Below are 25,603 nucleotides of genomic sequence, written 5' to 3'. Positions count from 1 at the left end.
GCGCCCTCCGCAGCGGTCCCAGTCCAGGGACTCCCAGCCCTTGGGCCGCAGGAGGGAGCTGTTCTACAGACCAGCTGACGAGACCCCACAGGCCCAGAGGGTCCACGCAGCTCGCGCGCCAGCCTTGCTGGGCTTTACCAGCCCAGCCAGACCCCATCAGGAATGCCAGGCAGCACACCGTGCCATCTTGTGGCTGAACAGTGTAACTGCAAGTAAACGTACCGTTACCGAGGGCACAACCAGCGATGCCTTTTCATGCTCTTGCACTTATGTGGCGCCTTTCATCCGAAGGGACAGTGCGGCGTGCATTGGCATCAGCCTGCACAGTGCTGTTTAATGGGGCCCAGCGTGCTCATGTACAACAGGACAGTGCCTGTTCTCCCCCAGCCTCAGAGGTGCCCATGCCAGCTGTCCCACTACCAGCGTGTGTCTCATGAAGTCCTGGCCCCGTTCTGTAAGGAAGGGAGGGTTGTCGTGGACAGGAACGGGGCAGTGTGCCTTTCCTAGTGTCTGCTGGGGTGGAAGCCAACAGCCCCTAACCCAGCAGCTGTGTGTCCCTAGGCCTTGTACATTTGTAGCTAGTACCTAGTTAGTAACAAACTGATCTGGAACTCAAGCGTGCCCATGTGGTTTCCTCTAAATTTTATACGTTCGCGGGACATGGGTGTGGCCTGGCTCCCCCCTCGGTACAACGGGGGTAACAGTGCTGCCCTCCCTCACAAAGGGCTGTCAGATCTGCTGGTGGATGTTATTAGTGGTATAGCAAGAGCGGAGTTGGATGAGGGGTTTGTGGGGCCCTGAGCCAGAGAGGGGGCCCCACCCCACCCCTTCTGCCTGCAGGCCCCCCCCGCACCGCCTCCCCTCCCAGCGCTCCTGCCGGAGAGCGGGGTCGAGGCGTGGGGGCTTCCCCCATGCCACAGTGGGTGGGCGGAGCGGGACAAGCCCCTGCTCCCCGGCGGGAATTGGCTGGGTGTTGGCCCAGTGGCTAATCCGTCACTGGGCAAGAGCAGTAACACATCAAGCGTCTCAGCCACAGGAACTCAGTGTAATTCAATGGCCTTTTCCCCGCAGGGCAGAGGGCATGGAACGGCTGCATGGCCTTCACCTCTGCTTCCCTCTTGGACAATGGCCCTGAGATTCTGAGCCTCTTGACTCTGGTGAGCCGGTCCTGGCACAAACACCTCCCTCCTCCCCCAGCTGCCATTACTGCTGGGGAGGGGCAGGAAGGCCTGGGGCGGGGAAGGGGGAGATGAGATGGGAGTGGAGAGGAAGGAAGGGTGTGTGAAAGAGGAGGGCAGAGGGGGAGAACAGCTCGGACATTTTGAGGGACAGGTGGGGTTGGCTGCTGCAGATTAGAGAAGGGAAGGAGTTGTAATAATCCAGGTGTGCCCCAGAGAGCAGCAGGAGGGTGGGGAGCGGGTGGCGGGGGGAGCGACAGCTCGGCATGGTTCTGTACAACACTCAATACAGCACAGCGGGGGTGGGCAGGAGAGGAGCTCTCAGAACAGAGCAAACCTGGGGGCGGCCCATGGGGCAGTCAGGGCAGGGCCCACGGCACAGGGCAGAGCAGAAGGCAGCAGTGGGGTGCAGTGGGTAGAGCACGGTCAGGAGATGGGGTCATGGCTCTCTCTGGGACAGTGGCAAGTTCCTTCCCCTCCGTTTTCCCATCAGTAAAACCAGGTCAATGACCCCAGCCTGATGCGAGCAGTCGCTTCTGTTTTCTTCCTGAGCCGCAGAGAGGGGGAAGGGAGCTGCCCGGCCTGTGAGCAGAGGCTCCATGGGACCGGGGCGTGGCTGCACGGCCTGTCCCCGTTGGGGCTGGGGTTTGATCACGTCACAAGTGGGGCTTACCCAAGCACGGAGCAATTCTTCAGCGTCTTACGCACACATCCATGCACAGACACACGCACAATGCATGGACACACTCACACCTGGACACGCACCAAACCCACGCACATACACACATTTGGCTGGGATGATTCAGTTGGGGATTGGTCCTGCTTTGAGCAGGGGGTTGGACTAGATACCTCCTGAGGTCCCTTCCAACCCTGATATGCTATGATTCTATGATTTGCATCTGGCCTGTAGCCCTAACCAGCAATCCTCTAATAAATCCAGCTATCCTAAGCCAGCAGCCCCCCTATTGACCCAACGCGCCCCCCGCAAGTTTATCTCTCTAGCTGCTTTCTGCGCTTTTGCCTGTTAGTCGGTGACCAGTTACTCTAAGCAGCTAGGTGCACTGTGCCACTAGTCACATGGGTAGGCCAGAGCAGAAGTCACTCTGCATTTCGTTATCATTTCAGCAGATACGCTCAATGTTTATCTTCATGCATTTTTTTCAACTTTGATCGATTCAAATTTTCCCAGTTGCAGGAAATTAGGAGACAAGGATCAGGCAAGGGGGGCGGGAGGGCGTGTTCCGGACAATAATGATTTAACGGCCGTAGCCGCTGAGATGCTAAAGCGTTTATATCCCTTAAAACACAATGGGTCAGCATCACGTGTGGAAAGATACAAAGTCAACAGCCTTAAATGGAGCTCCAAGAAGGTCTCCAGCAGCAGGTGTCTGACTGCCTGGCCGCACGCTTCGCTTAGTAGCACCGGAAACCTTTTCTCCTCGGTTTGTGTGTGACCGATACAAACCTGATCCTTCCCAGGGCCGGAGAACTGCTCCAGTCCTGTGAGCCCAGGGGGAGGCGCTGCTTCCCCCCACCCCAGCGCTGGAGCAAGCCCAGAGCGTAGCAGAGATGGGAGCAGCCATCGGGCTCCCCTCCCAGGGGTGGGAGAGAAGGGCGCCGGTGCTGTCACATACCCCAGCAGGGTATGACAGCAGTTGAGGTAGGCGCAGTTGGAGTGGCCCAGGTGTACTCATGGTCAGGTGTGTCCCTCACCCCTCCAGCACTGTGCGGATTCTCCAAGGGCTGGGAAGGGAGACGCCTGTCAGTTTTGCTCACAAGCTCAGTGACCCGAGCAGGGGAATGCACGGGTGGAACTACCACACCCACCTTGTCTCCTTGAGTTCAGTCCTAATGCCTTTTATTGGCTCAGTTTCTGCTGGTGAGAGAGACACGCTGTGGAGTTTACACAGCTGCTCTTCAGGGCCGGCCGGAGCTAAAGGCAGGGGCTGCTCGTATGAGCTGGGACGGCTACAGGCTCAGATCCCCTGCGGCCCAGGCACAGAGCGGGACCCCGACACACAGCAGTGGGTCACACAAGCACTGGTGGAGCCTGTGACGAAGTGGGAACGTTCTTACTGTTTTCTCTGAATACTGTGAGGGTGCCTCAGTTTCCCCTGTGCCTTTCTTAAGTCTCTAGGGGCTGGGATAAGGGGGTGTGATTGTTGCAGAGCAGAGGGCCAGTGTGATGCTGTCTGCACAGAGAATGGCCGACACCCTGTCTCCTGGCAACTGATGGCCTGGGCCCCTCCCCTGCAAGGTGCAAGCAGAAGGTGTTGGAGAACAAAGAGATCAGGTGCCCCCCCTGGCCCAGGAAGGGACAAGGCTGGAGGAGGAGCCAGGGGCTGTGGCTGGGGGGAGGCTGCTGGAGGGGGTCAGTTTGAAGCTGGTGGGGGAAATGGAGGGAGGCCCAGATGGGGGACTGGTCTCCCTACCCCCACCCCCACCCCAAGATGGACCTGACTGAGGGGGTCCTGTTTCCTGTCCCTACAAGCTCTGTTTTGCACTGTGTTCCTGTCGTCTAATAAACCTTCTGTGTTACTGACTGGCTGAGAGTCCCGGTGAATCGCAGGAAGTGGGGGGGTGCAGGGCCCTGACTCCCCCACACTCCGTGACAGAGCGTGAGGGGCCTTATTTCATCACGGAGATGGCTGCTGGTTAATACCGGAGTTCCTGTGGCTGAAAGCCCTCCCGCATGTTTTCTGTACAGTCAGCGTATCGCTTCGGCGACGTGAACCGCGAGGGGACGCTCACCCTAGAAACCGTGCTGGGAATCGGCTGAAAACAGGCTTTGGTACCAGATTTCCAGCTCGCCCCACGAGGCCCTAAGAACGTCCTTCCTCCTGGTTAGCTGGAGCCAGGAAACCCGGAGGCCCATGGAGGAAAAGGGTTTCTTACGCTCGACCCAACGGGTCTGAAGCTTTGGGTGCAGATCTGGCCTGGCCCCCCTCTCACCCGGCCACACGCTAAGCTCGAGTGCGTGACAATGAGGGAAGGAGCAATAGCCATTAGCCACCATCCTCGCCGGCCACAGCGCGGGCTGCCCTGACTCGGCCGAGCCCAGGCTGGGCTGTTCAGACTTGTCTCCTCCCGCACAGGTGTCTGATTCCCAGTGTTTGCTTTCACCCCCTTTCTGCAGAGGGGTGGGCCTGGTGCAAGGCCAGGCTGTTTTCTTCTGAATCCCTCCAACGCGGGCAGGGAGTTTTCGGACTCTGCTCCTGGTGAGGTCAGTTACAAAGGCTTGGACTGCGGGGATTTATCACTTGGCCATCAGTTTGGCCCTCTACTATAGCGTGACCAGCCTCTTTCAGAGGTAATGGGTCCAGCCCCACCTGCCCCTCACTCAGCGCTCCTCCCCAGGTGGGGCGCATCATCACAGCCAGGGCATGTAGCTAAATCAGGCCCAGGCCTAATGATGTGAAAGAAGCCTGCAGCAAGCCAGAGGGAGAGAGGGTGAGCAGACAGGGGGCTGCCCGGAGGGGAAGGAGAGAATTCAAAGGGGGCCAGTTCAGAGATGCTGATCAAGGCCTACAGCCTGCCTCTGAGAAGGAGGACCACACCCAGAGCGGCATATAGGCCCAGAGGGAGGGCTGTGGGACCCCGACCGGAGAAGAGGGACCACACCCAGAGAGGCACACAGGCCCAAAGCGAGGGCTGTAGAACCCCTGAATTCAGGGGAAGTGCAAGGGGCTAAAGACTAATCGCTCTATTTAGCGAATGAGGAATTCACAGGGGGAATCTCAGGTTAAAGCCATCTGGCCTGGGAGTGGCTTCTTACAAGAACCAGACCAGGGGGAGCAGAGGACAGCGGCCGTGCAGAAGGGGCATCTGGAAGGACTGTTGCCTGTCACAACTTCCAAGTGCCTTCAAGGCAGTGGGAACTGGGACTCAGCACCTTATCCTCAGGACGTACAGTATGTCCATGGGATGTCCTCTGCGCTGAGAGCGCTCCGCCTGGGCCCTGCTGGGCAGCTGGGAACCCCAGCCTCTCTCTGAGCCTTAGGTGATGACATCTCCAAAGTTCTTCCCGCGTCCTGCCTCCGACAGTCACCAGCAGCAGCCGCTTCAGAGGGCTGTGCAAGAAACCCTGCAACTACGGGGCAACCTGCCACCAGGGAACGACTCCGGGCGCCCGGGATTGGACTGCAGGGGCCACTGTCGGAGGAGAGGATACTGGGAGGGATGGACCTTAGGTCTGAGCCAGTAGGGCCGTTCTTATGGAGTGACCGATCCCACATCAGGTAGCTGGACTCACCCACTAGCTTTTCTCTTCCAATCAATCACAGTTTCTTTTGTCAGCCACTCCTCTTGACTTGATTGCGTTCAATCCAGAGTTACCCCCTGAGCTGCCTTCCTCCCCACCAGTCCTGCTTCCTGGTCCTGCGGATTCCCTGTCCGCCGTGCCTGGTGTAATCACCCCCATGCCAATGGCCCATTAAGGAAGGGTGACGCCCCATCGTGTGCCAGGCCAGTGCATGGCGACCCAACGGTCTCATGACGCTAGTGATGCCGGGCTGACTTTGAGTGGGGAATACAATGCAACCTGACTTCGCGTCTATCATGCAAACGGTGTCCCCTCAATTCTGCTCTGCAGTCAATATAATAAGAGCGGAGGAATTAAGAGGTGCAGACGTATTGGGATCGAATCTGATCTCACTTACCCAGTTCTACGCCGGCTGCCGTGGATTTACCCGGGGTAAGGGAGATCAGAGTCTGGTTCTGTGCGCTGCTGCTCGCAGGCCCGGTGGACCCAGCTGTGTCGCTCAGGAGTGTGAAAAACCCACAACCCTGAGCGCTGGAGTTAAGCCAACCTAACCCCTGATGCAGACAGGGCTAGGTTGACTGAAGAATTCTTCCATTGACCTCGCGACCGCCTCTTGGGGAGGGGGATTACCTACACCAAGGGGAGGGGGAGGTAGTGTTTACACTGAAGTGCTACAGCGGCGCAGCTGCAGTGTAGACGAGCCCTCAGTTGCACCAGTTTAAATCCGGAGGGGAGAGAAGTCACTTCATATATGTGCCAGCGTCACAGAGATCAGAATCTGGCCGTCTGTGTTTGCAGCTGATGAGCGGGAGAGGCAGGAGCCGCAGAGGGGTGCGCTCTTGCACCATGCGGGGAGGGGATTGTTTGGAAGGGCAGAGAGGAGGCTGGTGCTACATAACAGGTAGGAAGGGAGAGAGGAGAGAGACATGCTGGCGCAAACCAGGGCCACCTTGAGTACTCCCTGACGCTGGCCTGGTGTTAAAGGGGGAGCCAGGATCCTGTCTCTATGCAATGTCAGATCGGTGCCCCCAGGCAGCTGGCCCAGGGAGGGCGCTACAGGACAGCTCTCTCCAGCGATGCCCCCATCCCTGGCGCTGCCAAGCCCGGCGCGCACTCATGCACAGCAAACGCGCCCCAAGAAACTGGCCTGACCTGTTTGCTGTCAGCTCTCGGAGGAGAAGAGAGGAATGCAGGTGTCCAGGAGAGGGGAGGGTACAGGCGGGACCCACAGGGGCCGGGACACAGAGACCGTTCAGCCAGTGATCCTCTCGGCACTACCGCGCCAGCTGCCGAGCCGCCGAGAGCCCCGCTCCACCAGTGCCGCCGGGATGCCCCTCCTGCTGGCACTACTCCTGCTGGCCACCGCCACCTGCCCCGTGCGAGGCCAAGGTGAGTCTTGGGGATGCTGCCGGGTGCTGCAGCCTGGTGAGGAGGGCGACACAGGGGGGATTCTGAATGATGGAGCTGGGAATGCCTTGGAACCGGGCAGGGATCCATTCATGCGGGGCCTGTCTGCGACCCCCGTCGGCGACCAGCCCTCTCCCCAAGGCAGCACCGCTGCAGATGGGCGAGTAACCGATCGGGGACGGGAGCCAGGCGCTGGCAAGCAGCAAGGCGACGACTCGGCTTGGGGCGTGTTTACTGAGCGAAATCCTCCCTGAGCTGCGCCGGGTGCACAGCCGTGGGTGTAATGCCCCGGCCACACTGTTATCAGCTGAGACCACAGAACGACGCCCAAGCCGAGGACTGGCCGGCTGAGCTCAGGCAGATGCAAGCCTCTGACATTGGACCCAAGCTGGGAAATCGCAGCATGGGGCAATCGGTTGGGGGGGAGGAAGGGGGGCTATTTGCAGAATATGATGCTAGTGTGAACACAATCCAGTCCACAGTGCATCAGGCACCCATGGGTGCTTCTATACAGATCCGTGTAAGGCTCAAAGTTCTGCCGTATTGGAAGCAAATCGCCCCCTGGCTGGGGAGGCGGGATGGGGGTTTCTGCGGGAGAGAGCAGGTCTAGGGTGACCAGATATCCCAGTTTTATAGGGACGGTCCCGATATTCGGGGCGTTGTCTTACATAGGCACCTATTAACCCCACCCCGTCCCGATTTTTCACACTTGCTGTCTGGTCACCCTCGCATGGTCCCAGCCCGCAGTACATGTGCCCCTCCTGAGCTCAGGCGTCCTGCCTCGTAGTCCCCCAGCATTGGCAGCGAGGTGCCAGGTGCTGTACAAACACCAAACAAAAAGGTGGTCCCTGCCCCAGAGTTTACAATCTACGTAATTGAGCTTGTTAGTCTTTTCCCTTGCCTCAGCTGAATGCCACCAGCTTCATTGCAGTTACTGCTGATTCCATCCAGCTGGAGAGCGGGATTTCTACCTTCGTAACCCGTCTCCATTTCATCCTTGCTGCTGCAGTCAGTCAAACTAGCAGGGGGGAAATATATATAAAATTGGGTTGTACTGTCCCAAGCTCCACCCACAAGCCAAACGCCACCTACTAATGGTGCCAAATGAGACCCCCCACTCCCAGTAGGATGCTCAAGTTTTCATTAGGCTTCAGAGTGAACAGCCCATTGGAATTAATAGAGACAGTCTGCATCTCTCTCAGAGCCACTGTTTCAGGCTGATGTCAAACTCAGGCCTGGGCAACACAAGTTGCACCAATTCCACTAAATTGGTTTCTAAACTGGCTTGTTTCCACGTGAAGCTATATTAATAATAGTCACTCTTCAGCCAGGTTAAGCGGAGTGTCAGTGTTTTAATTCAACTGATTTAGAAACCACTCTAGGTGCAGTTTGTGTGTGTGGCCCAGGTAGGGTGACCAGACAGCAAATGTGAAAAATCGGGACAGAGGGTGGGAGGTAATAGGAGCCTATATAAGAAAAAGACCCCAAAATCAGGACTGTCCCTATAAAATTGGGACATCCGGTCACCCTAGACCGCTCTCCCGCACAGAAACCCCCATCCCACCTCCCCAGCCAGGGGGCGATTTGCTTCGGGAAATCGGGACTGTCCCTATCAAATCGGGACATCTGGTCACCCTAAGCCCAGGCCTTGGGCAGACAGCAGTGCATCACTATATGTCTGGGTCACAGCTGGAAGGTTTTCTGTGCAACTGGAGGGCCTGGGGACGTCGTTTGCTTTTTTTTTTTTTAAGCAAATTTTTAGCTCCTGGAGCACATATTGCAGCCCCCAAGGGAAAGTCATAATTACACCTTCCCCTCATCCAGCACGTCGCATCCCTAGACCTCAAAGCGCTTTACGGAGGAGTTCAGTGTCCTCAGCCCGAGTTGGCAGATGGGGAAAGTGAGGCACAGAGAGGGGAAGTGACTGCCCAAGGTCAGAGCTGGGAATAGAATCCAGCTCTCCTCAGTTCCAGCGCTCTGCTCACTAGGCCATGCTCCCCCCCTTGCTGTCATCAGCTTGCCAGCCCAGTTCACCGGCAGCCTGAGTTTCAGAGGCATCGTGAGGTTTGCTCCTGCATTTCTGCAGCTGCATTTCTGCCCCCACAGTGACCGGCCAGCTCAGAGAGTAGAAGGTAAGTGGCTGTCTACCAGCCTGCTCCGACTCACGGTCTATCTCCCTGGCTTTCTGCAGTCACCACCATTGACTATGAGCCTGCAATCACGGCCCTGGCGCTGGAAGGGAACATCACTTCTTCCACCTTCGTCCTGGAGCAGCCCCGCTGTGTCTTCAACAAGACTGTTAGCGACACCGATGAGATCTGGTTGGTGGTTTCCCTCAGTAGCGGTAGGTGTCGTTCCCGCGTACGGGATGCGCTTGGCTCAGCGGAAGGGTCTGGGATTGCCGGGGCTACTGACATGGCCCCGGGGGCTTTGTACTGAGTGTACGCTAGGTATCAGGCCCCCACTCCACAGCTCAGCTGAGGCACTGGGAAGCCTGGCCCTGCCCGGGAGCCCTGACTGGCTGGCGATGGGCAGACAGGAACGGGCCTCTCCACCCTGCCCCGCAGAGCCCTTGTTGGCTAGAGATGCTGCCCGTACTCCTGCTGCCAGCTCCCTCTGATTAGAGACTGGGGATGTCCCTGGAGAAGGCTGCAGGGAAAGGCATGTGCTGGCCTGCAGAGATGCAGCAGGCCCAGACAAAGCCAGACGGGTGGGGCACAGGCCCACGGAGCTGCCTGTGGCGTGTTCCCTGTGAGCATTGCGTGGAAGAATCAGCCACTCCCTAAGGGCAAACAGTGCCTTGATCCAGGGGCGAGGAGCCAAGGTGGCTGGAGGCGCAGCCAAAACTCTGGCTGATGGAAGGAGAGCTCCTTTTTGGCCTCTGACTGCTCTTAGCAACGGGACAGACCTGTGCATTGGAGCCATTCCCTGCCAGAGCCAGTCGCTTCAGAACAGGCACTTCATTGTGCAATAGCATCGAGCTGGGAGAGCAGGCGCTTTCTCTCCATGTGTCACCCTCCTTAGAGTCCCTACAGGTGCCAATTTTTGCCCCAGCCTTACTGGGCTCTCTGCCTCAATAATTTCCTGTGGCAATGAGTTCCACAGATAAGTTATGTTGTGTAAAAAAGAAAATGTCCTTTCCATGCAAAAAGTGTGCCATTCTCGGGGCTGGATGGCTTAGGGGGTTAGAAGACTGAGGCTTTTGCCTTAAACCCACTGGGACAAGTCCTGCCCCGGTGGGAAGTGGCTGAAAGTCCTTGCCACCTGGCTAGATGTTGAGTGGCCTACAGGGTGGGATGGCTCATGAATCTGGGCCAGGTGGGGAACAGGGGCTCCTCTCCTACTGCCATTCCTCCAACCCTTTGGAGCCCAGTTTGATCCGTATTGTTTCCGTAACTCTGGAGAGAGTCCATTGGTGTCCAAAGACTTCATTTTCCTCTAGCTTACACGGGTGTCACTCCGGAGTAACTCCATTGAAGTCTCTTCTCCCACTGTTGTAAATCAGGAGTAAAGCGTTTCACTTGCTTTTCACCGTTGTCCCTGCAGCGATATCCAGTTTCACCAGACCCACCTCCCTGCAAAGCCTCCCTCCCTTCCAGAAGTTCCCGGAGAACCCCCAGTACATGACCATGGGCACCTCCTCCTTCAACTACCCATGTGAAAAGAGCTCGGGCCAGATCACGGTGCTGCGCGTCGGGAACGAAACCGGGTGCGTTTCGGACACATCAAGACCAGATTGCAACGGCCCCCTGCCTGGCCCGGGGCCCTACAGGTGAGCAGCACTGGCTGGGCTGCCGTGTTCATGTGCTAATCCCGGGGCAGCACAAGAGATCTAGGTACGCTTCATCCTGCCTCAGAGCCAGGGGGTGGCCTGGATGTGACCCCTTGAGGCCCCTTCCAGCCCCACATTTGACACATGACCCCACACTGACAGGGTAACAACCCTTGTGGATAGGGGGGAAGCGGTAGATGTGGTATATCTTGACGTTAGTAAAGCTTTTGATACTGTCTCGCATGATTGTCTCATAAACAAACTAGGAAAATATAACCTAGATAGAGCTCCTGTAAGGTCGGTTCATAAATGGTTGAAAAACTGTTCCCAGAGAGTAGTTATCAGTGGTTCACGGTCATGCTGGAAGGGCATAAATTTCATATCTGCCACCGTGTGTTCCTGTTGATTTACCTCTTAGCCCCGTTGTGTTCCCAGGGCATTCCTCCGTCTACCTCTCCTCGTTGTCCACAGGGATGGGTGATGATCCTCATGGGGTACAAGGGCAGATCTGGAGCTGGTGCAAACTGGGGTAACCCCAGTGACTTCGAGAGAGCGATGCCAGTTTGTGCCAGCTAAGAATCAGGCTTCTTAACTCATTTCCTGCCCCGCCCCATCTCTTGATTTTTGCAGGCTTGGGGTTGGCGCTGCTGGGAACAGAGCCTGCCACAGGCTCACCCCTTCCCTCTCCTCTGCTGCTTCCTGCGCCCCCTTGTGACCTTGAGCCCGCAGCCTGTGCATTTCCATGTCCTCTTCCCTTTTCTCTCTTCCCAGAGTGAAGTTCCTTGCGATGAGTCCTGCAACTGGCCCCAAGGCCGAGACAAAGTGGTCAGCCCCGATCACGCTGAAAACAGGTAACTGCCCGTACAGCTCAGCCACCAGGCGACGCAGGGGGCGCCGGGTTCTGACTGCCCCAGGCCGGCAGGGAAAGGAGAGGGTCACGCCGCATGCGGCCGAGGAGGTGAAGCATTAGCAGGTTCCGGTGGGAGGCGTGTTTGGCCCGGGCAATCGGCCAGGCCAGAGAGGTTTTGTGGGAAGTGGGTGGAGTGGGACGGCCACACAAAAAGAGGAGGAGCGTCTGGAGTGGGGGAAGAATGGTGGCTTGGCGAGCTGGGCTCAGTTCCTAGCTCTGCCACAGGCTCCATGTGTGACCTCGGGCAAGTCACTCAGCCTCTGTGAGCCCCAGTCCCCACCTGAACTCCGAGGATAATCGCCCTGCCCTGCCGCACAGGGGTGTTGTGAGTGTCAGGGGCTCAGACACAGCTGTGAGTGGGGCCACGGAAGAGTCTAAATGCCTAGAACGGGACACGTCTGCGTTCATCTCTATGGCCCTGGTCCGGGGACTTATAATGCCCCTCTTGTCTAGTGCTTTTCCCCAGCAGATCTCAAAGCCCTGCACAAAGGAGGCTAGTGTCATTCTCCTTATTCTACAGATGGGGAAACTGAGGCACAGGGCAGTGAAATGACTTGCCTAAGGTCACCCAGCAGGTCAGTGATGGAGCTGGGACTAGAACTCTCCTGAGTCCCAGTCCTGTGCTTTATCCACTAGGCCACCCTGCCGCCTTCTTAACTTTAAGCACATGACTGGTCCCATGACACCCACGACATTAGGGGAGTTATTCATGTGCTCGGAGTTCTCTCCCCTCCTGCCCGGGGTGGGGTCCCTGCCAGTGACTGTTTCCCCTCCCCCCACTCTCTTTTCCAGGGAAGGACCCTGCCCGCATTGACACCTGGCCCGGAAGGCGCAGCGCTGGTATGATCGTCATCACCACCATCCTCTCCATCCTCCTGGCCATCCTGCTGGCCTGCTTCATCGCCGCGCTGGTCTATGGATGGTGAGCTCCACATCCAGGGGGCAGATGGGCAGGGCCTGGGTGCTGATCAGAACCGTGGGAGGCCTCCCTTCCCATGTCTCAGTCCCACCCGATCCTTCCCCTAACCCCCTCCAGCCCTACACTCCCATAGCAGGGGAAGGTCACCAGCTGGGACCCTCCCTGGGGTAGATGCGGGAACTAAATCCTGCCGGGAATTATCCAGGGTTCCCGTCAGGTTCGCACACCCTGCGCTGAACCTCGTGCTGCTGGGGTATTGTTTCTCCAGGACCTGAGCTAAGTCCGTTAAAACTGGCTCGGGAAAATCACCCCCCGGGACTGCAGGCTAGACGCACCCTGGGGGGGAGATGCGTCTGCCGTGGTTAGCACCGCCAGCGTGGCTCTGATTTCAGCACACCTGGCTCCGGAGCCACAGATCGTTAATTCCTCTCCTGCCCCAGAATAGTGCAGGCTGCAACAGGGGCTCGGGAGAGGTACCGGGGCTCGGGTGGGATGTTAAAGCCAGGTGCTCTTGTGAAGATTCAAACCTGGACTGAATTCACTGTAAGGGGAGAAGCCTGTGAAGGTCGTCCATGTGTTGTGTTTATTCACCTCTGGGCCTGTGCGGAGATACCCTGAGTCCCGGTCCTTGGGGTCCGCGGAGGAGCCCAGCCCAGTGAGGGGTGACTGGGGATAACTGGAAGGGTCGGAGGGAGAGAAACTGCCTTGTAACGGAGTCGCTCGCAGCAGCAGTGGGCAGAGCTCTGTCTGTCTCTGACCCAGGGGGTTAGATTCGCCCCGCCTCACTCCCCAGAGCCCCCCCTGTGGAGCCCCCCTGATCCGCTGTCCACCCTTCCTTCGGCAGTTCGGACATTTCCGAGAGCATGGAGATAATGGACAAGCAGGACCCGGTGACAGTGAAGAGGTACAACACCCACCATATCTACGACCAGCCTGCGTTCAAGAACTGAGGCCCTCCCGCGAGACAGCCACCCCCTGCTACAACCCCGTCCCATCACGCGGGAGCTCCTCGGCCGACTCTCCGGCCCAGCCTGTGTGCGCCGGGAACAGCACTGGGAGAGGAGGGGACCCAGGGGCAGTGATCCGGGGTGGAACTCCCCCGCTTCTCCGCAGTACTAGTGCCAGTAGCACCCTTCCCCCTGCTCCTGCCAGGTTGTTTCTGCTCCCTCCCCTCCTCTCTCTGCTGCGTTCGTGAGCCGAGCTGAGTCCCAAGGCCCAGACCCAAATACTCCAGTCCCAAGCTGCAGACTCGGAACCAGGTCCTCCTCCTAGTGCCGATTCTCCGATCACCCCGACCTTCCGGGGGAGATTTGACGTTGGCCTCTGTCTCTTGGGCTTGGGCGCTGTGTCAAGGACCCAGTAGCCTGGGGCCAGCGTGCGGTACTTGAACCCAGGGGGCAGTGGCCGCCTGTGGGTCTCTCTGGCTGCAGAGGGCTCATCCTCCGGGCTGGAAGCCACTCCTAATCCCCTGCTTGCTGCCCATGTCTGAATCCAGCCGGCCACGTTCCCTGGTTGCCCCGATGTCTGCTGGGGGCCACCTCCATGCCACCAATTTTGGTGCACACTTTCCCATGGGAGAGCGCTAGCCCGCCTGGACTGGGTATGGTCCTGTGTGATCAGACAGGCTCAGCCCAGACAATAAGGATCCCCTTGCAGAGTCCACTCCAGCCAGGCATGGAAATCCAGACCGGGAGATAACGGGAGCTCCCACAGGTGAGGCGCATTAACTCCCCCAAGTAAGTGTTAGCCTTAAAGTGGGGAGGCTTCCCCCGGTTGCGGGGCCTCTGGGAATAACGGAGAAGCTGGACTGGATTTCCACGTGCTGTGGGAATGGATTCGGCCTGCTGTTTGTAGGATCCTCATTCAGGTACCTTAACCCCCACTTTAAAAGGGTTTGGGGGGCGGGAGGGGTAGCCTCCCTGCACCCTGGAATTTCATTGGGTCTCGGGCCCCTCACTCCCCTCTGTGCTTTGGGAAATCCCAGCCAGCGTTCCCAGGGAGGCAGAGGCCAGGCCCGTGCAGCAGGGCCAGTCCCCGTTTGCTTTTTCAAATGAACAATTAAAACCGATTGTCACGAAGACACGTTTCGCTGTGAGTCATTGACGGCTGAGTGCAATCAGCCTCCGAGTCATCTGAGCCCAGGCCGGCTGCCCCCACTTTGTGCTCCGCAGAGAGCGTCCGCCACCAGTCACACGAGTGGGTGCAGAGCTGGACGGCTAGGGGCTGCTGAATGTCCACTCCTGGGAGCCCCGAGCTGTAGCCCAGACTAATACGGTACGTGGCAAAAAGGCTCAGGGCTCGCCAGGGGAGGAGAGCTGTGCGGGACCAATGCTGAACAATTTCGCTTGACTCAAACCCCCAGACCTGATCTCTTCCTCTGTGACGGGGCAGTATCATGACCCCAATTCAACAGGCGTCGCGAGCCAGCCGGCACATGCACAACCCATGCAAAGTCAGCATGGCTCTTTGTCCGCCTCTAGTGGATAGCCTGCACATAACCGTTTGTGCGCCTGCCCCTGCCTTAGAGCAGTAGAGACTCATATTCTAGATCTCCTGGGTTCAAGCCCCACTGATACCCTGCCTAGGGGTGTCATTACAAGTGCGGACTCATACAGGGAATGGGAACTGTTGTGAAGCCTGAAACAAGTGTCCTTGGCTCCAAGGGAGAAGTATCGTGAGCCCAGGTGTAGGGTTCCAGATAATGCTGGTCTGTGCAAGGAGCGGCAGCATTTCTGCTGTAGGGTTTTAGCATCGTGGTGGGTGTTTCGCCTTGCAGGGGGAGGTTACACGTTTGGCATCTGACTCATGGTGAAAACAATCTGTCCCTTTGAGGCAGAAAAGCTGCACCTAATGTGACTCATCCGGAAGTTATTTCAGGGGGTAATTATAAATAGCAGAGCTGGCCAAAGAGATTCAGGGGGGAAATCTTAACCGGGAAACTGGGTTTAATCAAAAAATGAATTGTTAGTAGAAAAATTTCATTTCTGAATCCTGTTTTAATTTTTTTTCCCCCAAATGTAAAACCAAAATCATATTTTTTACCACCCCAATATTTTTCTAATCGTGTTTCTTTTTTTTCCTACTTTCCTGTAGTTTTCAAACGGGCAAAATTTGTGAAAGAGTAGCACGGCGGGAGATAACCTACGGTCACCTCTTTTCTTGTAAACAGAAAAGAAAATTGGGAAAAGGAGGGGTTTTTTCCACATTTTCTCACGCATTCTGACGCTTTCCCAAATTTTGCCCGTGGGAAAACAATATAAAGTTGTGGAAAGTAGATTTATTCCATTTTCTCACACCTTTCCCCTCCTTTTTCTAGTAGATAGAAAGTGCCCACGGAACCTCAATCCAGTCCCCTTGTGCATATTCATTCTGATACAGCCTTTCATTGCATGGTCCCATGCTATTTTTTCCCCACGAGGCACATTCCCCAGGCTGACCCCCCCCCTGCCAAATTTCAAGCCCCTTGATGGTTCTAGAGCTTCTCACTGAAACTGTTTCAAGACTTTTTCACCAGGGGAGAACAACGTTCTTGGAAAGGGCTGAACTCTTTTTGCGGAAGCTTTCCGACGCCCGGCGTGGAAAATTCCAGCCCGACTGGTTAAAGTTTGGCAAAGTTATAAGCCACTGAAAACAGGGTTTTATAATGGACATGGCAGGTGACTTTAGCAAGAGGCGTCACTCCCAGCTCTGCCTAGACTCCTTAGCTTGTCTAATGACGATTACTTTTATTCGGGTGCATGGGGGCATTCATCTGCTTCCTGAGGTCGAGGGAAGGTGGGTGGATGTACCTCTGTTCTGAGCTTTCCCAGCAGGCAGAACTTCCCCGGTACAAACACACCCTTTATCCTTTCCAGGCTTCTGATGAAGTTGGCCACTAGATGGTGAAGTTGTACAGTTTTTGGTGCGCTATAACTGAGAATGACCATTGGCTTCACTGTAACCCTATAGCTCTGGGTCAGTCTGCAGAGAGCTCTCCCCACCCCCCATTTATCATAATCAATACATGCACAAACCAAACAGATCACCATGAGCATGAAGAACAAGTGGTTAAAAGCTACAGGGCCCTGTGGGTACAGGCCCCAGGCTAGCTGTGTTTTCTTGGTTCCCCTTGGAGGGAAGGCTGTGTGGACAGAAGGGTGTGAAGAGGTTTTTTTAGTCCCGAAGCCAAGAGCCTTAGGGCACGATACACAGATCATGCCCAGATGCCATGGTGATGGGCAGCTGTAAATGCCAAGCCAATTCTCCACCAGCATCCCAGCATCTCTTCCCCACCAGGGGGCATCTCTGTCACCCATTCACTGAACGGCACAAGGGGCTTCAGGCAGATTCGCTCTCCTATCCTTTCCCTGATGTTTCCCATCTGCACTCTTTGGTGTAGCCAGCACTCCCGCAGCACGGACCCATCTTGCCCTCAGGTTCCACTGCAGGACGGCTCCCCCTGGCGGGGAAAGGGCAGGATGCCGTAGCCTGGCAAGCGAGAGTGGGGTTAACCTCCCAGACGTGGCTGCTGGCTCTGCCACGTGCTGCCTGGGAGGGTCAGATAAAGCCAGGCTGTGTGGCCAGTGATCGGAGCTGAGAAGGGAGCTTGGCGTCTGTTAGACCACACTGCCTCTGTACGCAACCGTTTATTATTACTTGGATTGCGGTAGTGCCTAGCAGCCCCGTCACGGGTGTGGGGCCCCTGGTGCTAGGCGCTGTACAAACACAGCACAAAGAGACAGCTTCCAATGGAACCTGGCCTGTGTTTATCATTTATATTAGGGGACTGACGCCCATGTTATCTGCGGTGTGCCGGGCTGTGATTGGTGGAGAGTTGGGTCCTTTGCTGATCATTTGAACCAATCGGTGGCAGCAGGTGTGGAAAAGGAGGCGGGACGTTTCGCAGGTGGCAGGTAGCGGATGGGGAGCTGGTAAAGAGAAGGGGCTCCGGCCAATGAGGCAGGCGCTACTGGGAAGAGCCGAGCAACGTTTCCGCCCCAGACTGAAGAGGGAGGTGATTAGCTCCCGCCCCCACATACGGAGCCTAGCCATGCCCCCGTTAGCCAAAGCCCCTCGTTTTCCGGCAATGTCGTTGATTCTTTGCCAATCAGTACAGTAATTGGTACCAGGCGCAATGTGCTACGCACAGCACTGTAGACCGGGCAGCAGGTGCAGTAACGGACGCCACGCCAGGAAGCCGATAAGAGCCAGCCAGGACTTGTCATCGGGGCAAAATTGATCAGGCGGGTTGGAGGGGTGGGTCGAGCAGGTGTGTGGTGGGAGGAGGCACTGGCCTGCTTTGAAGCTGCTGCTGGAGATGGGATGCTAGAAATGAGAGGCCTGCGGCCTGAGCTAGTGTGGTAGGCGAACCAGGTCGGGGAATTCATGGTTTGGTCCACAGCGGCTGCAGGCAGCGCGTCGGGGCGGTCTCGGGCAGCAGGTACCCCAGCGTGGTGGGGGTTCTGGCGCAGCAGGTACCCCAGGCTCTACGTGGCTCACTGTTCTGATCCGCTCTGACTAACCCCGTGTTCTGGAACGTGCTTTGCTGCACCGACTCCTCCTTTCTGTTGCGGGGGCCGGTCCGTCCCCTCCCACGCTGTAACGAGCTCCCTGCTGGGATGGGCGAGCAAGCCGCTTAGCGGAGCCGGGCTCCTCCTTCGGCGCGGACGCTGGCAGTATCTGCGCCAGGAGTGAGTCAGGCACGCGGCAATCAGCGCGCGCTCCCAGCAGTCCCATGGGACTGAATAGCTAGGGACATATCGCACCCTGCTGGCGGCACAGGGTATAACCCCACCTTATCTGCAAGGGTCTCCCCAGCACAGCAGAGGGTAGATGTATCCTACAATGATGAATGGGGCTACCCTGCAACCCCCATCCCTACAGTGCAACATCTGCTGAGTGTGGGTGGGACATGCTAGCCAGTCGCAGCCTCAAATCCTATACACAGGTGACTTGCAAAGACTTTGCCCCAACCCCGGTCTGGATCCCTCTCCAGCTGTCCCCATCAGATGTCTGATTGGCCATTCACTCTTGGGTGACCAGGTTTAGAAAAGGCACCAGTCCCAGCTGGACTCCTCTGAGGTGGCAAAGAGACCGTTCCAAGCTGCTACCCTCGTTGGACGTGCATCTCCCTAATACACACGTCCTGGGACCTTGTAGGGCACCGTGGACGTGGGAGCTTTGCAATTGCTCTGTGGCTGGCAGGGTAGAAGGCGGCTTGGAAGCTAGATGGAAATCGCTCATTTCAGCAGCAGCGTGGGCTGTACAATCTACCAGCACACCAGCCATAGATCATGTCGAAGCCTGGGGGGGTGGGGAGGGGAGAGATGGAGCCATGTCAAAGCAGTAGGAGCAGTATCCAAGCAGCAAAGGCTCCGGCCTCTGAGATCGTAAAAGGGGAGTGGGGAATGTCAGAGCAGACACGGGGCATTCAGCCGGCCCAGTAAATCACAGCCTCTTTTCACTCTGCCAGAGCGTGCCGCCTTTAAAGTGCCCTGGTTACCTCCGTGAGTGATCAGCCCACCAGACAAGTCCCTGGACCGACCGTTGTCCTCCGGCGTACAGAGGCATAATTGTCAGAGCGCCGGAAACAACCTGGCTAAGCGGAAAGTGGACGTGGGGAAATCCAGCCGGCTGGGGGACCGTGGAGCACAGCTCATCACCCCGCTTCAAGCCACCCACCTCTTCGACGTGGCTGGCCAGAGCTCTGGCCAAGTCCACGGTAAGTCAACGCTTTCCTGGGGTCATTGGGACGCTCACTCAGTGGCAGGTGGGCACACTGCACCGGAAGCTGCTCTCTGTGCACCCCTCAGGGAAACAGGTGTGGACAATGGCGGGCTAGATGCCGAGCCCTGGGTAGCTTTCCCCCCCACCGGGAAGGGCGCATGGAGGCCCGTGGAAGGAGGAGTAAGCAAACGGAATGGAGGCTGCACCGTAAGGGAAATCAGGTGGAATCCGGGGGCCAGGATTTCATTGCTGTGTTAATGGTGCTGTCCGGGTCCGTTGTGGATAGCTGGGTGAGGCGACACTAGTGACCATGTCAGTGCCAATGGCCAGGAGTAGGGCATTACGGATACAGATTAACCTCTGCTGTGGTCTCCAGAGGGGAGCGGTGGAACCTGTTGCTGGAGCTGAGAAAGGGGCATTGCCTTGCAGGTCGAGCAAGGGGCTGGAAGCCCTGGTGCTCAGTCGCCTTGAACAAGTCACTTAACCCTCTCTGTTCCTCAGTTTCCCCAATGGGGCCAATAATGCCTAGCTCGCTGGGGTCGGGGGAGGGGGGTTCTTTCATGCCAGTAAGGAGCTTGGCTGGATGTGCCAAGTGAGGCCAGTGAGGGGGGAGAGCTTCCTCTCCTCTCCTTTCCACAGGCCATCTGACAAGGGGCCAGGCGCTCCCTGATCAGTGGGGGACACCCCCTCAGCACCCGGCAGGACCAGCCTTCCAGGCTGGACAGCAGGAGGACAGCAAAGCACTAGCCACGTGGCAGATTTCCTTATTCCCCTTTGCTGTAGGGTCAAGCGCGCGGTCGGCCCCACAGCCAGGACTGGATTTCCCCCCAGAGCCCAGTGCATCAAGTAAATGGGCCATTCTCAGGCCAGCTCTCCCAGCCAAAGCTAGAAGTGGGGTAAATCAGGGTGTTATAATGGAAGCTAGTTACCCCCTGCACTACTGCCCCTGCATAATGCCCATGGGAACTCTCCGCGTCCGTTGGATGGGGCAAAAAGCAGCTAGGAATGTCACAAGAACCACCTTCCGCTGCTCCTGGCCGCCGCTCCAGTGTTTCAGTAACACGGCAGCCCCTCTGTCCCCGGGTTTTTTTCTCCTACTCTGACCTGCAACTTTGAGCTGCTTGAAAATGGAAAATAATTCTCTCCCTAGACATGTAACTGTACTCCCCCAAACCTCAGAGGTCCTGCTGGGGAGCTCCGGGCACAGTGGGTTGGTTCCAGGACTTTGGGACAATCCAAGTACAGGATGTCCCCCGAAAGTCCAGCCGAGGGTGCGGGGCTGAGCCCGTCACGCTGGGACAGGGCTTTGGGCACAGCTGGGGCCGCGCAGTCTATAACCCACGGGGGAAGTGCTACCGGTCCCCACTGTGCCGATCCACAGAGCACAGGAGCTGTTAATGCCTCATCCAGCCACAGAGCTTTAACTCCAGCTGTAACCACGCCTGCTTTTAGCTTTGGAGGTCGCTGGGTCAGCCCCTAGTCGGCCCTGCAGTGCTAAGACAGGGGCTGTCCTACAGACCCAATGAGTGAAGCCCAAGCTACGTACATTGCTCACACAGCCTCAATCTAGGACCTCGGGATACAGCTGGTCTCGCAAACCCCACTAATGACACTGGGCCGGATCTCAGCTGGCGTTAACTGGCGCTGTCCCAGTGAAGTCAGCAGAGCTGTGCTGATATAGGCCAACGAGGGACCTGGCCCCATCTTTCTTGTTATAAATTCAAGGGGGACTTTCATGCATCCGACGAGGTGGGCATTCCCCCACGAAAGCTCATGCTCCAATACGTCTGTTAGTCTGTAAGGTGCCACAGGACTCTTTGCTGCTTTTACAGATCCAGACTAACACGGCTCCCCCTCGGATACTTTTCAGGCAGTAGAACGGGGCAGCGAGATTGATCACCACAGTCCCCCCTTGTAGAGATGCAGCAGATTTCTTCTGTCCTAGGCACAGACAGATGCCTGTGTCCGGGCGCAGGCCGCAGAGATAAGCTCTCCTGGCCCGGGGGCGGTGCGGAGATAGGGCCTGAGTGATGGGGCCCCTCCGAGGAGCTGACATATTGCACAAAGGGAGCGAGGAAGGATGGCACAAAAGCTGCAGGGCTTGATTTGCCTGCCTGGCTGGGCACCACGGTGTGAACACAGCCTGTTAAGAGAGGACAATGGATGAAAGGAACCCACCAAAGGCCGCGGAGAGACGAAAGGGCTGGAGGCTCAAGCTGGCTAACAGCAAGGGAGGAGGAGGGGAGTGACTGCCGGAGGAAGCATTGTCTAGTGGTTAAAGCCCAGGGCTGGGCTGCAGGAGATCTGGGTTCTAGTTCAGCAGAGGTGCTGCGGGACCTTGGATTGTTAGCGGGTGCCTAGAAACCCCGCCCTAAAGAGCTAAGGAGCTTATTCACTGGGGCGGGGCGATCGGAAGGCTCTGTTGACTTGAATGGAGCCATGGCCATTTTCCCCAGCTGAGGGTCTCTGTCCAGCTAAGTGACTTGCCCTAGGTTATGCAGGAAGTCCGTGGCAGAGCAGAGACTGCCCCCCCGGTCTCTCCAGTTGCAGGCTAGCACCCTGCGCCAGCCTTCCCCGAGACTTATGCCTGCCTGCGGGAGCTGAGCGGAAAGCCGTGCAACAAAGCTGCAGCCCGGGAACCCTACTCACACTTCTTTCTTTCTAAATTAGCAGGGAACGAACAGAGGAGCCTGAGGACCAACCCCAGAGACAGCGCCAGGTGCAACGCTCGACTCTCCCTCCAACCCGCCTGCCACAGCCAGAGCTCCCCGAGCCAGCCCGGCTGCCCCACGTCATATGGGCAGCGCTGACCGCGGCACCCACAGGCAGCTGCTTCCTTGTGTCCCTGCTCGGCAATGATCCGAAAGAAAGGCGGTCCCGGGCCGGTCGCCAGGCTCCTGCGGGAGGCTCAGAGAGCTCTGGCGTACTTCTTAGTGATGTACACGCTCTTGCTGGGCGGGCTCCTGTGTGCTGGGTTGATATTACAATACCTCGCACCGCTGTGAGCGGAGACACCACCGCAGGCCCAGCCTGGGTCCCACGAGACCTGGGTCCTCGTCCTGGCTCTGCCGGTGACCTCGGACAAGTGACGTCCCTGCTCTGTGCCTCAGTGTCCCCACCTGTACTATGGGGGACATGCTGCTGGCTGCCGGTGCGAGGTGCTTTGAGATCTACTGAGGAAAAGCGTTAGAGCAGAGCTAGCTCTTGTGATTATGCAGGGAAGGATTAAAGCTGTCTCACGAGCCACATGGATTTTAAAAGCGTGTGTAATCCACACCTACTCAGCGTGGCGTTCTGGTCCCCTTTTGTGGGGCCGGGGCCACCCGCAGAGAGGCTGATGAACCTGCTACAGCTGTAGCGAATGGCGGTGGCTATGTTAGCTCAGGCAGTAGCAGAGGCTTATGCTTTAAAGATCTCCAGGTTCAATTCCCACTCCCACCCCTGGCAGTGTTGTGTAGCACATTCAGTTGCTGCCAACGGCGGCTCCATGCACCAGCGCTCCAAGCGCGTGCCTGGGGCGGCAAGTCGCGGGGGGCGCCCTGCCAGTCCCTGCGAGGGCGGCAGTCAGGCAGCCTTCGGCAGCATGCCTGCCAGAGGTCCACCAGTCCTGCGGATTTGACGGCAATTCGGTGGCGGGTACGCCGAAGCCGCGGGACCGGCGGACCTCCCGCAGGCGCGCCGCTGAATCCGCGGGACCAGGGACCGCCCGCAGGCAAGCCGCCGAAGGCAGCCTGCCTGCCGTGCTTGGGGCGGCAAAAAAGCTAGAGCCGCCCCTGTTTACTGCTGCTCACGTGTGCCGAGAGGGTGCTCCTCCGCCGGGGGAAGTGGGCCCACAGGGAAGATGCATAATGAACCCTCAGCAATGGGATGCACAGCGGGGCCCTGATCTTGGCTGGAACGTCTGTGTGTGCAATAGGCTATTAATAATAATCATGTCGACCATGGAAGTTGTTTGTATTTGCCGAAGCTGTGTCAGCCTATAGAGCGTTGTGTGTGATTAGATCCTGTCCTGCAAAGCCAGCGGTGGCCAAAAAGTGAGATCCATCATGGAGCATATAGACCTATAAAAATCGAGGCGGGAACTACCCCCGGGCCTCCTAGCAAATGACGCCCCTGAGGGCAGTTGCCCCCCCTTGTGCCCAGGCTGTGCGTGACGCTGCCTTCCATTTAATGCTGGCATTTCCGGGGACCCAGGGTGGGGTGCGGAGAAGAAGAGATACTGCCTGTTGGACTCCATCCCTCGCCATGCATCAGCCCCTCACTCCCACTCGTGGGAACCCTTCCTTGTTTCTGCGGGACTCTTTGCGGTGGAAGAAAATGCCCCTTTGAAAGCGGTTCCTACGGGATGGGGACGAGCCCTCGCTCCCTGCTAACTGCCGCGCCGGCTCCGAGCGCTTTATGGACACGGGGGGTTGTTAGGGTGGCTCCCGCCGTGCCCACGGGAGCGGTGCTGGTAATGCTCTGAGACGGACTAGGTTCGAAAGCCGCCCCCTCTTGTTCCTTCTAGCTGCCTTTCTACAGCCGTTTCCGCCTCCCTTTCCACGGAGGGCACAGCACCCATTCTCGGCTCTCAGCATGTCCCCGTCCCAAGAGCATGAAGCCTGCTGCTCCTGCCGTTTGCTCCCCTTGCCAGGGACAGCCCTGGAAAACGCAGGCCTCTTTAGCCAGAGAGCCGGTGCAGGCCAGCAGCAGCCACGCCCGCTTTTCCATCCTGCCACGGGCCCTGGGACCGCCCCGAGCGGGGGGCGCTTTCTCCACGCCCAGCCCAGCCATCACACAGGGGCTCCAGACCCAGCAGTTGCTTTGATCCCCCCCTTCCCCCCGAGGCCTGTAAAGTTGGGCTCAAGGATGACTGGAAGCCCTCCCTGGGCATGGAGGGAAGATAATCTCTACCCCTCTGTGCCTGCTCCCTTACTCATGGGGCCCTGGGTGCAAAGGGGTGTGAGCGAGTGGAGGGCGGGCATGGCCAAGGCGACGATGCACCAGCCCCAGCCTGCCAGCCAGCCTCTGTGCCACACGCTCCCCTGGAAGGCCTCACGCCAGCCCCGGGGCAGCAGCGAGATCTGGGTCTGCGGAGCTGCCTGTCCGGCTCACGCCCTTCTCCCTCGGGCTGATACGTGCAACACGCAAACCCATCCCCCCCACAGGCCGCCTGCTCTTGCATGGGGGTCTCGGCCCCTCCTGTTGGATTACTATAGAGTTGTACGATGGTGGCACAGAAACAACCCGTCCAGAATCAGGACCCCACCGGCCAGGCTCTGCACCGCCACAGCATAACAGTCCCTGCCCCGGAGAGCTGATGGTCTAGGCCAGTGGTCTCCAAAGTGGGGTGCGCGCAGGAGGATCCTGGGGGGTGCGCGGCAGGAGGAGCACTTTTTTTGCTTCGTCAGGAGGGAATCCGAGCGGCTTTTTTTTTTTTTTTTTGCTTCGGCACGGCAGGCGGTGTGTGCTCAAAAATTTTTTACTGATAGGGGTGCGCAATCAAAAAAGTTAGGAAACCACTGGTCTAGGCAATGGGAGAGTCCTGGTCACCAGTCAACCCAGTCTGCCTTCATCCCAGTTATCTAGAGGGGAAAGGCTCGCTCCGGTTCTGCAAAGCCCACTGAAGTCGAGAGTAAGACACCTCTTGGCTCCAGTGAGCATTGGCTCAGGCCCCATCCCATCCTCTGAGCTATCTGCTCCCTCTCGCCTGCTTTTCTAAACTGTGGGACCGGACAGCAAAAACAACTGCAAAAATAGCCCCGTGGTCCTTCATGTCTCCATTCGCCCCGCGTCCTGTCCCATTGCTAATACGGTCTGCGCTGCGGAACCGTTACAGCCAAAATCTACGTTTAGTCTCTTAAAGAATTAGATGATTTTCAGACGTGCTGTGCACCAACAGTTCCCGTTTCAGTCCATTCACGTAGGTGTTCTCAGTAATTCTGGATGTAGGTGTCTGACCATAGGCTCCCAAGGCTTGGTTCTCTGCTGAGCTGAGAGGCAGCATTGCCTAGTGGCTAGGGTAGTAGGTGACCTGCATTCCCAGCTCTGCCACTGATCTGCTCGGTGACCTTGGTCAAGTCACCCCCTCTCTGCGGCCCTGTTTCGCTTCCCACCTGCTGGCTATCTTGTCTACTTAGATTAGAATCTCTTTGATTCCCCCCTGCCTGCCAGAGGGGGGACGATGGGTTTGAACGGGGGGAATCTGCCACCCCTCTGGCGAGTGCTCTAACTAGTGGGCTATGGGGTATCCTGGGGGAGGGGGGGCTCCCCCAGTTTCTCTGTTGAAGCTGTTCCACTGTGGCTAAATAACAAACCAGGGACTTTAGCCAGGGTCTCCCCTGCGGGTGTCTAAGCCCTGGACCGCAGCATCAGTCTCACCCTCTCTCTGGCCCAACCACTGCACGTATTTAGCCACGGGGCCAGTCGGAGAGCAGCAGAGGTCTTGTGGATCACAACGGCGCCAAACCTG

The 25,603-nt window shown here is 57.6% G+C and overlaps 1 protein-coding gene across 1 annotated transcript; it reads left to right on the top strand.

Annotated features, from left to right (window-relative positions):
• Positions 1 to 1,503: 1,503 nt before the first annotated feature.
• On the top strand, positions 1,504 to 14,525 carry LOC101941427 (uroplakin-3b-like). Its single transcript, XM_024103641.3, has 6 exons — positions 1,504 to 6,828; positions 9,038 to 9,190; positions 10,393 to 10,618; positions 11,390 to 11,469; positions 12,321 to 12,450; positions 13,292 to 14,525. Exons 1-6 carry the CDS (start codon positions 6,627 to 6,629, stop codon positions 13,395 to 13,397), a joined length of 897 nt encoding a protein of 298 aa, XP_023959409.2. The 5' UTR covers positions 1,504 to 6,626; the 3' UTR covers positions 13,398 to 14,525.
• Positions 14,526 to 25,603: the final 11,078 nt, after the last annotated feature.

Source organism: Chrysemys picta, chromosome 19, assembly GCF_011386835.1.
Source record: "Chrysemys picta bellii isolate R12L10 chromosome 19, ASM1138683v2, whole genome shotgun sequence".
Lineage (NCBI taxonomy): Eukaryota > Metazoa > Chordata > Testudines > Emydidae > Chrysemys > Chrysemys picta.
This window is presented reverse-complemented; position numbering and strand designations above follow the sequence as displayed.